The sequence below is a fragment of the Juglans microcarpa x Juglans regia genome, chromosome 6D (assembly GCF_004785595.1).
Source record: "Juglans microcarpa x Juglans regia isolate MS1-56 chromosome 6D, Jm3101_v1.0, whole genome shotgun sequence".
Classification (NCBI taxonomy): Eukaryota; Viridiplantae; Streptophyta; class Magnoliopsida; order Fagales; family Juglandaceae; genus Juglans; species Juglans microcarpa x Juglans regia.
In genome coordinates, this window is record NC_054604.1 from 28858790 (window position 1) to 28870930 (window position 12141).

The following is a 12141-nucleotide window of genomic DNA, read 5'->3' on the forward strand; positions in this document are numbered from 1 at the left end:
TTTCGTCACAAATAAAAATCATCTCAAAAATGAATTTTTGTTATAGTGATTTGTACACCTCAAAACTATATTTAGCATATATAACTTGAAAATAATTAGTATGTTAATTATTTGTCATGCATTCTCCTTCCCCATTCGCATTATTTCGCAAGCCAACTGATACACAATGTACACTACAACACGTAGACAAATTGATTACGTTCTCGGTAGTACTACTTGTAAATGGAACGTCTTCTCGATCTTTCTTCTCCATTATGATCCGTATAATGATGTTATATAACATTATATATAGTCAAATTACTATGAAATGGCTAAGAAAATTAAGGATTAGCTAGCATTAATTTGCTAAATGGGAAGATTAGCATATTTATATATTAAGTAGTTTTAATTAAAGATCTACTTAATTAATCTAGTTCATCCATTTTGACTCAACGGTTATAAGATAATATAACGGTTAAGGCCGATCACATGACGTACACTAGTAGTAGTAAATAAACCTAGCTAGCTTGCTCATGCATGCTAACGACCTGACAACATTTGATGCATGCATGCAGTATTTCAGTTGATCACATTCTAACCATGACTCACCTGCCCCCACAATATTTGATCACAATCCATGCTGCATGCAGGAATCCAACAACAGCCCGTACGTATAAGTCATCGTAATTCTCCCAGTAAATATAGAATGATGATGATCATCATGATGATAAACAAGAAACCAGCTAGCTTTGATCATCGATCTCATCATCATGTGTTAATTTGTAACAATACAATGTTACAAACAATTCATGTACTCTACATACTTTGACTAGATGATAAACAAGAAACCAGCTAGCTTTGATCATCGATCTCATCATCATGTGTTAATTTGTAACAATACAATGTTACAAACAATTCATGTACTCTACATACTTTGACTATTTGATCATCTTTATATGCAATATTCATGTTCTTTTGACTAATTTCTTTCTCAATATTACTACGTATATACGTACTGCAACAGATCAGAGAAGTGAATTATTTTGGTAATAAATGCTCATAAATCTAGCTAGCTAGCTAACAATATCCAAAGGAGCAGCCAGATAAATTAACTACAGTGCAATATCCAAAGGAGCAGCCAGATAAATTAACTACAGTACTGAGGATACATGCATGCATGAGATCTGACCCTCAAAAAAGTCAAACTCAGTAACTCAACCTCAAAAAAAAAAAAACTCATTACCTACCACGATTTGGATAAGTTTGAGTTTTTTTTTTTTTTTTTTTTTTAATCTGGATAAGTTAGACTTAAATTCAGGTTAAGTGTCAGTAATGATAAGTTACAAGTGGCCTCTTTTTTTTGTCTCCCTAACAAAAGCACCCCATGAAAATTAATGTCACTTTCTGATACCTGTAATTAAGTCTAGGGTGGTAAGAATCTTGAAGACAGTGCCAGCTCTCTCCCTCACCGGCCTAAGGGTAAGAATTGCCATGGTTTCCCAGCGATGATGACTACATTTAAGGCACTTCCTTCCATGTGTTGCTTTACGTTGCGCCACCCAATACATGTCATGCAAGTGACCGACCAGTTTTGGGTACCATCCAAACCATAATCTTATCTCAGATGGACCCTCACCGAACGGCTATCTTTTATTTTATTTCTTTTTCAATGGCCATCCCCTCTATATATATCTCCGTCTCTCTTTCACTCTTCATCAGCTTCTAACTTCAGCTTCAAAACCCACTTTTCTTTTAGGTTTCTCGTTGCCCTTCGCTCTTCTTCAGCTCCAGCAATGGTTTCTGCAGATGCTGCTCGAACAGTAGTTGGTGTTCTAGGTAGGATATAATATAGTTTGATCCTCTGAAAAAAGTATCATGTTTTAGTTGCATGAGTAGTGTCCCCTCAAAAGTTTTGATGATTAGATCGACAGAACTCGATCATTACCATTTTGATCTTTTTCACGATCTCGACTCAAAACTGACATGGGATTCTTAATTTGTTTTTGTTTTCAGGAAACCTGATCTCCCTCTCCTTGTTCTTGTCCCCGGTGTAAGCTTGTTTTACATGTCTACAAATGGCAGTGATTTCGGCATTCCCAATATTAATTTCTTCCTAGCTACAAAACCATAAGAGGGGGCTGGGAAAAGATCATATATATTCCTCTAGTACAAATTAGCCTTATGTTATTTTTTTTCGACATTAAATAATTGGAAAGATCAAAAGATAAAACTAAAAAAATTCATTTACATTCTTTATTTGATTATTATTATTATTATTATTATTATAATTTATAACGAATGGCAGGCATCTAATTAATCAATTCTCAGGCCAACTTTTGTTCAAATATGGAAGAAAGGTTCAGTAGAGCAATACTCAGCAGCACCATACCTAGCGACCCTACTCAACTGCATGGCCTGGACCTTGTACGGAGTGCCCATGGTGCATCCCCACAGCACACTGGTGGTGACCATTAATGGAACGGGGACAGCCATCGAGCTCGCATACATAATCCTCTTCTTGATCTACTCTGACCCTCAAAAGAGGCTGAGAGTTTTGCTTTTTGTGCTCGTTGAATTCATATTCATCAGCGTTCTCACTGTTTTAATTCTAACTCTAGCCCATACGCCCAAGGAACGCTCTATGATTGTCGGCATCGTATGCATTGCGTTCAGCGTCATGATGTATGCTGCGCCATTGACTATCATGGTAATTTGTCCAATCAACCATATATATATATATATATTACTATCACCATACAGATATATTATAATATGGTACTGATAATTAATTTTGATCATGTTATATCCTGCCAAAATTTTATTATTTACGTACAATGGAGTCTCATACTGAGTAATTATATATACGAAATAACAACAACATATATTGAGTATAGAAATTAACAAGGATTTCCTGATATATAATAAGCTCTATCAAATCCTCCTCACTCGAGAGTTTTAAGAAATTTACTTTTGTTAAAAGAATATTATTTATAAGTCTGTTTATTGAAATTTCATTATATATATATATATATATATTAGTATAAAAAAGAATTTGGTATTTTTATATTTTCATAATGAGAAACAAATTAATTAATAGCCGGCCTTGTTTCTGAAGCAGTGAATTAATTGGTCATATATATATATATATATATTATATGTGAAATTAAAAGAAAATATGCCATCTTGTGATGCAGAAATTGGTGATATACACAAAAAGCGTGGAGTACATGCCATTCTTCCTCTCCTTCGCTTCCGTCGCCAATGGTCTTGCTTGGACTGCTTACGCTCTTATCCGTTTCGACCCCTTTATTGCTGTAATAATTCCACATATTCTCTTATCTCTCTCTGCCTTGCTTTTAACCATGTCCATTATAGTAATTGAGCACTTCTCATGGTAATTATACGCACCAATTGAAATTGGCTTGAAAATATGAGAAATGGGCCTCTATGGCTATGCCTGATGGGTTCGGTGACAGGTACCCAACGCAGTGGGAGCACTGTTCGGCATAGCCCAGCTGGTTCTCTATGCGACCTTTTACAGATCCACAAAACGACAGATTGCAGCTAGGAAATTAAGCAAAGGGGTGTTGGATATGTCTGAGGTGGTGGTGGCCGCTGATCAAGATGACTCTAAGAAGAAGAAGGAAGGCAGTGCTAGACATCAAAATGATGGATCTGCAACTGCTACTGCTACTGCTACTGCTTAATTAAAAGAGTTTCCACCCTCCTAACACCACTGCTGAATTACTGGACCCCACTTCCAAAACATTTGTCCAGCCTAGATCTCATTACGTGTCATTACTATGTTACTTTCTTCCCTGTACCTGGCTTCGCCATTTACGTACGCGTGTAATTCCCATGTTGCAATGAGGCAGGTCAGCAACCATGCCATTGGCTTGGGAACTTTTTCTGTTTCGGCATACAGAAATATTTCATCTTATTTGATCTTATCTCATCGTTATAATTTTTTTAAATCTCAAAATAATAATAATATTAAAAAATAATATTTTAATAATATTTTATTCAACTCATCCACCATCTAAACGAGTACTAAAAATTTCTCAATCGTTTCCGCTTTGTATATCTTTTGGACTTTGTTAAAAGCCTTAAAAAAGGTAAGGGTGTGCAGTGGGGCGGGGCCCGCTGCCACTCCCCGCTTCCGCTCTGCCCCAACATGGACGGAGCGGGGTTGGCCCCCGCATGGCGGGTAGGGCAATCTCGCTCCGTCCGTGCTGGGGAGGTCCCCCCGCGCCGCATCTAGGGACCCTAGCGGGGGCGGGTGGGGGGAGGGCCCAACGCCGCCCGCATTTCCTTCGCTTACATTTATATATATATATATATATATATTATATACATATATATAAGCATAAATATATATTTATATTCTATAAATTATGTATATATAAATATATATTACAATTTGTTAGACTTGTTCACAAAATATGCATTGACAAATTTAAAAATTATATAGTCTAAAAGTTAATACACTATAATTTACACAAAATATGCACTAACAAATTTAAAAATTACATAGTTTTTAAATTATAGTCATATTTACAAAATTTAAATTTATAATTTAGATCTAAAAATGTATTTTTAATTACTTTTGCACTTATAAATAATTTTTAAATTAAATAAATATAGTATTTTTTTAAGTGAAAAGAGGCGGGGTGGATTGGGAATTGATCTCGCATCCCGGAAGAGGGGGATGGGGGTGAAAACCCCACCCCCCGCCCCATGCAGGGCGAGGTGGAGGAAGGGGTGCCCCGTCCCGTAGGGGGTGGGTAGCACCCTTAAAAAAAGGTTCATTCCAAGGATGCTTTGTATTATGACAATAGGGAAGATGATGATATATTTTGAAAAATGATAGGATTACTACATTTCTACTACTTATTTACTACTCTTTTTATATTTAATTTTTTAATTTATTATTTTACTTAATGGTTAAGGAAGTGATTATTAGTAAAATTATATATTTTTTCAATTTTTTCTTAATGATGAAGGATGTTAAAAAAATACTTAAAAGAAATTGATAAAAAAATAAAAAATTTCAAATATAGTGTAAGTAATAAAAGAATAGTGAACTGGTTGCAAGGGTATCATTACCCATATATCTTACCCTACTCTCAAGTTTAGGTGTATATAAGTAATGAAAAATTTTATACATCATATTATCGTCTCACTTTCATCTCACCAATTAATATGATGTGGCACATTTATCACCATTAAATGATCATTTATTGCATACTTGTTTATTATCTAATGATGATAAATATGCCACATATTACTTAATATGATCAAAATAAAATGAGAATGTGATGTATAGCATTACTTATAAGTAATTGATCTTCCAAGAAGTACAATAGCCATTTTCTTCCTTATCAAAGATGGCGTTTCTCGAGAAAAACTAGAACCGTGCTTGAATCTATATTATAATTCGAATCTAGGAAGTCCTAAATTGAATGGAAATTTTATTGCAACTTGAGCATGGCATAAAAACCAAGATTTACAACTTACAGGATCCTGTGCCTACAAGAATATTGGGACTCTAGAACTACAAATACATACAGCCTAATTCTCACTCCCCAGAGCTCTCACAGGAGGTCCCCATATTGGACATTATATCTTGAACCAAAAGCCTGATTGTATTAAAGCCCGACAATCTTGAAATATCCATACACTCCAGCAGGTCAGCATCACAGGCTATCAATACCCACTCATGATCATCATCGAGATACTTGATCTCAAATGTACCCACCTCCAGTTTCAACCTCTTTGTCACTTCTTCTTTCAACTCCAAAATACACGAACCCAAGGAGATGCGAAACCTGATGATATCTTCTCTATATGTTGCCTTCACTGTCAGGCTCTTCATCTCCTTCCTAGCTCTATCGTGTGGCATCGTGTGAGCAAGGGGAGCCATGGATTGGTTGGGAGCCATATTGGGACATAGAGGGTTTGTCGAACAAAATTCTGGGACCTGCTCATCCAACAGAGCATCTGCAACTGAAGGACACAGATTTCTCAAATCTTTTGAACTTCCAGAATCCTCAATCAGCATTCCTTCAAATGTTTCTTGAGGTTCTGTCATCAAAAGAACATCAGGTATTGAGTATGTAGCTGACATATTTAGTGGACTTGTAGTTGGATATGCCAATTCAGGGGAGCCCCCTACATTAACGCATTGCTCATTGATGGAAGAAACGCATGGATGCTTTGCCGGTACTGTGCTTTTATTTGGGGGACTAACTTGGCATGAACCGTGAGAAGTTGGGCTGCCCGCACTTTCTTCATACGAGCTACTCCTTGATTTGGACCTGCTTGAGCCTTTATCGACCTCTGGGGGAAACCTACTATGATCATGAACAAGTTTCTCCGGACAAAGCATTCTCTCTCCTTGCAATTGATCTCCCATGTCATCCTGTTGATGATTGTTTTTTGGTGTTGGTGATTCATTCATTTCCCGAGGTTCAGAGGGTTTAAAGCATGGTGATGTTTGTTGATTGGATCTGGCAGGAAGTGGACTGGGGTGGATAGAACTTAAACCAAATGCTCCTTCAGCACCTTGAACAGATTCAATTACACGCTTTAGCTTAGAGAGGGAACGGTTGACCTTGTTGATCTTGCGAGAAGGCCATCGGGAGATCCCGTGCTGCCTACAGATGCGCTTCATCGTAGTAGGGCAAACTGCAAAGCAAGAATATTCCCAAGAATAATACATTTTAATTGCTATTGTCAATTAAAAAAGTCAGTTTTTATGTATAACAAATTCAGCATCACCCAAATCATGAAAGAAAAAATTGCAAGAAGCTTTTCACTAGCAATATAAGCATACCACCAAGGCTCTTTGCAGCATCTTTAAGACTACCAGCAAAATATTGTTGGAGAACTTCAAGACTAACTGATTTCTCAGTTTTTCCACGTTTTCTCTCTGACGTTTTTCTCATCTCCTTATTCTCTGAGGGAGAAAACTTATTGAGGCTTCCAGCACCATTATAATCTATGTCATTCAAGTGCACCATTAACTGTTGTTTTGATGAATCTACCTGCACCATGTCTCCCATATTCGGCAAGCCATCAGGCCCAGGAGGTGATTTCGTAGATGGGGGTATTCGTACGGATTCAAGTCTTGAATCAATTCTTTCGTCCGTAGAAACTTGAACGATTTCAACAGATACTTCCTCTTCAAGTTCAATACCTGAAGCAACCTTAAGACTCTGGAAATGCTGTTTCATGGTTGCCAGTAAGGAGCCCAATAATATCTGTTGTTCATAGAAATCTGAGATGCCACGGGGCAGAAAAAATTCGAGAATGTAATCATCATCTCCAGTATGAGTGCTCCGTAAGCAGATTGCAAAACAGCTGGCTAGCCCAAACATTCGTGCATAGTGAACTAAGGGGTAATCAGTTTTGCAGAATAGGGTAACGTTTCCACAGAAACATGAATTATGAGACGAAAATGCTCTCCCAGCAACTCCCTGACCCTTTTGCAGGTGATGCTGAACACAGGCCTCCCGGAATCGCCACATGTGAGCATCTACAACATACAATGCCACATCAGTTGTTGACATGCAGACTTGTGCCATGCAACTACCATCAAAGCTAGTACAGCTCTTCTTCAAACCACCACCATGGGCCAGAATATTACGATGCCTGCATGGAACCCAAGTCTGAGCCAAAGGTAATTTGTGAGTTTCACACACCACAGTCAATATCCCCAAAATCTCAGCCAGTGCATTCTGGCGACCTTCATTACGGATCTGGTTTAAAACATTTCCAAGTATATATGTGTTAGAAAAAGGAACAAAAACTGAAAGAAACTGGATTTATCTTGGTTTCTAGAGCACAAATATTTGACGTGCATGATATTTGCAGCTCACCAGTGTGTTTGGACAATCCAATATCTTGGAACTTTTCAGATTTACTGTCTGCAGGAGAACTGAAATTATGTGACTGAGGAATCTTGAAATGTTGAAGTTAGCAACAATACTTTCCAAGGCGAACAATTTCATGGGCAACAATATTTTTTAAAGAACCACACGAAGAGCATAATCATCATCTAAATGTCATCAAATAAGAAAACAGCATGAAATTCCACATGCACAGCAAGGGGAAAAGAGACCGACCTCAAGTGCTTTGCAGACTTTATCAAATTCAGGTGCATAATTGATCTTTGCTGAAGTCATGATGAGCTCAAGCACAGCAACACAGGACTGGCCAGAAGGCTCAGTCATAGGCAATGCCAAGGTTCCATGAACATTGTAATTCTGGGCATGATTACGACGTGGATATTCCAGCATGGAGTAAAACTGCACATTTGGAGTCCATTCCGGTACTCTTTTCTGGAAAACACGGCCAGGAAGTCCAGGGAGTCCATCGGTCTCCTCATCCACGGGAAACATGTACATCTGAGAGACCATCCTATACTGATGAAGTCCATTGATATGAGAAACAATAACAAAAGGCTGCCCTGAAGTCGTGAGCGAATACCGACTCCCATTCTTTACAGGTACCCAAACTTGAGCAAGAACATTTTGTTCCGTCAAATCTTTGAAAGTACGAAGTGCCTGTGTCATCCTCTCCTTGATGGCACAATACCCATCTGGATTGTCCAGGGGCATCAGCTCACTAAGTGGAGATGGAAGTCTTTGCTTACCGTCATTATTCACCATTGGCCTTTCAGCTATACAAATGGGAGTACCTGTATATGGTGTAACTTCAAAGTCAGAACCCAAATGAGTGAACCTCTGAGTGAAGCTCCAAGTGGTACAAAAGTATCCTATTTTTTTATTGGACAATATCGACAAACCCAATTGAATATAATAAAAACTATTGCAGATGGTGACAAAGTCTCAATTCAAAGCCCAGGCTGAACAAGATAAGCAAACATCATCCAATACACTAATTCGTACTGATATGCAATTGTCCGCTTGATTGTTCAGAAAATGACTTAAGAGAGAGAAAGAAAGAAAACAAAATCGAAGCAAATTAAGTGTATGCTATGCTTTTGATTCTAGAATATGAGGGGTCAATTCTTATCATTTGCTAATACTTTTATATTTTTATCCTCTTGTATACCATCTTGTGTACTCGGGTTATGCCTATTCTATTAATACAATTGTTTACTTATATAAAAAAAAAAAATCTTTTATATTTTTATATAATTGTACTAGTTATGATTTTTCGTGTTTATTTCCTCATGTTTTTAATTCCTTATGTTTCTTGCATGGTCAAAATCAAGTCCAAGTAAGATACTCTATAGTTTAGGGTTGTTATTGCTTGCAAATTAAGCTTTATAGCACCAATAAATAGGCCATCTATATGTAAACCCAAAAACAAACACATATTCATATTTCAACAAAACTCTGTTTGATATTTATTTTATTTTCCAGTCGAGTGATTTCCTTGGAATCCCTTAAGGGTTTAAAGGTTTGCGTCTAGCTAAAACAATATCTAGTCTCTTCTTTCACAATTGGTATCAATGCTTGTTGGCACTCTGAGATGGGGTAAAAAACAAGACAAAGAAGAAGGTAACCACCCCATTGATTATGATAGGAGGGTGAAGTCCTTTTAAGGCTGCAATTCAAGCTGGAGGTGAGAGGGGAACAAAGTGGCAGGTGGTTTAGCGAATATTGGCTCAGCTGGTCATATTTTATCCTACTCTTCCACTTGACAGCTACCTCCTATGTTAATAGGTCTTTTTAACTCTTCATAAAACAGGGCTTCGTCTCAGACAGGAACTTTTTGTATTTTTTGTATAAGGTACCAAGATGATTTCAAAGATTCTCATTTTCTAAGGATTCTATTATGGCCAATTTAAATTTTTATCATTTACTAAGTTCTGAAATATGTATTTTTTTAAAAAATTGGCCATAAAAATTTCAGAAATTAGTAAATTTGATAACAAGGGTTCTAACAATTTCAGAAATTGGCCATATCATTTACTAAGGATTCTAACAATAACTTTGATAAATTGGCCATAAAAATTTCAGAAATTAGTAACTTTTTCTCATTTACTAATTTCTGAAATATGTATTTTTTTTTTTTAAAATTAGGATCTGTTTCCTTGTTTTCTTTTATGGCCAATTTATCAAAGTTATTGTTAGTGATTAAATTTTTTCTAGCTTGAGAATATCTTTTTTACTGGCACTGGGTTTCTGGGACAAAAGTCCCGACTAATCGTAGGTGCAAAAGTTCTCAGCAAGGATTCTAGCTTGATAATAGTTAGAACAAGATATTACCCTACTATACTTACTATACTTTATATTCTCTGTCAATTGCTAAGAGAAGGATGAACTCGCTAGAAATGCATGGCCATATCATAATAGTTCCTTCAGTTTAATCTTCCCTTTTTTTTATTGGGAATTCTCGTGCTTCATTCTCTTTGCCCTCCACTTTCTCCGCAACCAAACAGAGCTTAAAAGAACCAGGAAAGAAAAAGCAGCAATTACGGTCTTTCCCACTTGCATACTCGGTGAAAAATCCGAAACTCAAAGAAGCAAAAAGTACTAGTATCGATACCAAAATCCAATTCTAATCAACAACCCAAACCAAACACTGTAAAAAGAAACTTCTAAACTTCTATTGCAACATTTCCAAAAGAAACAAATCAAAATATCAGAACCCAATCCTAGAACGATATGAGAAACCAAACTCACCGGATAGCAAACCCGAGCAGTCCGGGAGAGCTGAGGTTGCATGCGTTGCGTAGTCGTTTCCATCGAGGAAAGCCCAGAGAGGAGAAAAGGCCTGGTCGGAGCAGGAGAGGCAGAGCGGAGACATGGGGAGATTATTATCGTTATTTTCGTGGTTGTGGTCGGAGAATAAGGAGATCTGATCCAACGGCCAGGAACCATCAAAATCATCCGGGTCCATGACCAACGCCTCGAATCTGTCCTCCTCTTCCTCTACCTCTACTGTTGGTCCCGGTGACTTGGGAGGGAAGCCGGAGTTCTGTTCCTCCGGCCCGCCCATTTTCGTCGTACACTGTTTCCGGGATATAGTTTCACCGAATTGACAGAGGGGGAGGGTGAGGTAATCCATTGGAATCCATTGGAAATTTGGAATTCATACAAAAATTATATAAAAATAAATTTACAAGAATGCAATATACCAAATTATAAAATTATTTTTATAATAGAATAAATCTTAAAAAAACATTATAAATCTATAAAATTTATTTATATATATTTTCTTTATTAATGTGATACTTCTTTAAAATAATTGGATTTCTATCCTATGTTGCGTCTTACGTGTAACCAAATTTCTAAAAAAAAAAAATATTGGAATAAAAATATTTTTATAATTGTTTTATAAAAATAAAAGAAAAATATAAAAAGTCTTTTTAATAATGATAGTACTTAATTATTTTACATGTCACAACTCTATTTTAAAATGAGCATATTAATATAAAATTTGAATTTTAATAAAGTGAAAAGGTTAGATAAATTTTTAAAATACTATATCAATTATTCGGTTTAAAATGAGTTGTAAAATAATTATATTTATATTATTTTTCAAAAATTTTATAAGAAATAATATTTATAGTTTTAGATTATGTAAGTATCAAACATTTCTTTTAAAAAAAAATGAGTAAATATGAGAACTACATAAAAAATTAATTTTTTTAATAATGAATCTTACTCATTTTTAAAATGAGTGTATGGTACTTGCTCAATCTATAATTATATCTAATATTATTCAAATTTTTTTAGAATGGTGGAATGTTTTATTGTGTATAGATGAGTTTCTTTTATAAAGGAAATGAGAAAAGATGTCTTTTTAAAAAGAAAAAAAGACAAAGTCTATAATTAAGAGTAATGACAGGAAAAAGTTTCAAATAAATAGATTCGTATTGGTCCTTTGCAAAAAAATGGATCTTACTAATAAATAATATATATATATTTACATTTTTTCATAACAAAAGGTCTAATCATTTACAAAAGAATTGCATCAGACTTATTTATTTGAAATTTATACAAATGAACTATAATAAACAAGGGTTAGTGCCTATGATGTGGATGACCAATGTGATGCTTAACAAAAGCTAATCTTACTTTACACAAATGAATATTTGCTGATTCACCCAACTACCATTTTTTGTTTGCCTTTCTTGTGGGGCACAATAAAAATAAAAAAATAAAAATAGAAAGATGGGATTAA

The 12141-nt window shown here is 35.8% G+C and overlaps 2 protein-coding genes and 1 long non-coding RNA gene across 4 annotated transcripts; 2 read left to right on the forward strand and 1 right to left on the reverse strand.

Moving 5' to 3' along the window:
• Positions 1-1629: 1629 nt before the first annotated feature.
• On the forward strand, positions 1630-3878 carry LOC121234197 (bidirectional sugar transporter SWEET4-like). The gene is made up of 5 exons (XM_041130041.1): positions 1630-1815; positions 1993-2029; positions 2308-2686; positions 3174-3293; positions 3456-3878. The coding sequence occupies exons 1-5, from the start codon at positions 1773-1775 to the stop codon at positions 3684-3686; spliced, it is 810 nt and encodes a 269-aa protein (XP_040985975.1). The 5' UTR covers positions 1630-1772; the 3' UTR covers positions 3687-3878.
• Positions 3879-5433: 1555 nt separating this feature from the next.
• Positions 5434-11024, reverse strand: LOC121234196 (protein NLP7-like). 2 transcript variants are annotated; one of them, XM_041130039.1, is made up of 5 exons: positions 10638-11024; positions 8106-8680; positions 7860-7907; positions 6815-7739; positions 5434-6666 (listed from the first exon to the last, which is right to left on the reverse strand). In XM_041130039.1, the coding sequence occupies exons 1-5, from the start codon at positions 11020-11022 to the stop codon at positions 5558-5560; spliced, it is 3042 nt and encodes a 1013-aa protein (XP_040985973.1). In that variant the 5' UTR covers positions 11023-11024; the 3' UTR covers positions 5434-5557. The 2 variants fall into 2 exon arrangements, with proteins under 2 accessions (XP_040985973.1, XP_040985974.1); XM_041130040.1 differs by lacking the exon at positions 7860-7907.
• LOC121234198 lies at positions 7603-8004 on the forward strand. The gene is made up of 2 exons (XR_005934341.1): positions 7603-7742; positions 7863-8004. It is a non-coding gene; the product is annotated as an uncharacterized LOC121234198 (long non-coding RNA).
• Positions 11025-12141: the final 1117 nt, after the last annotated feature.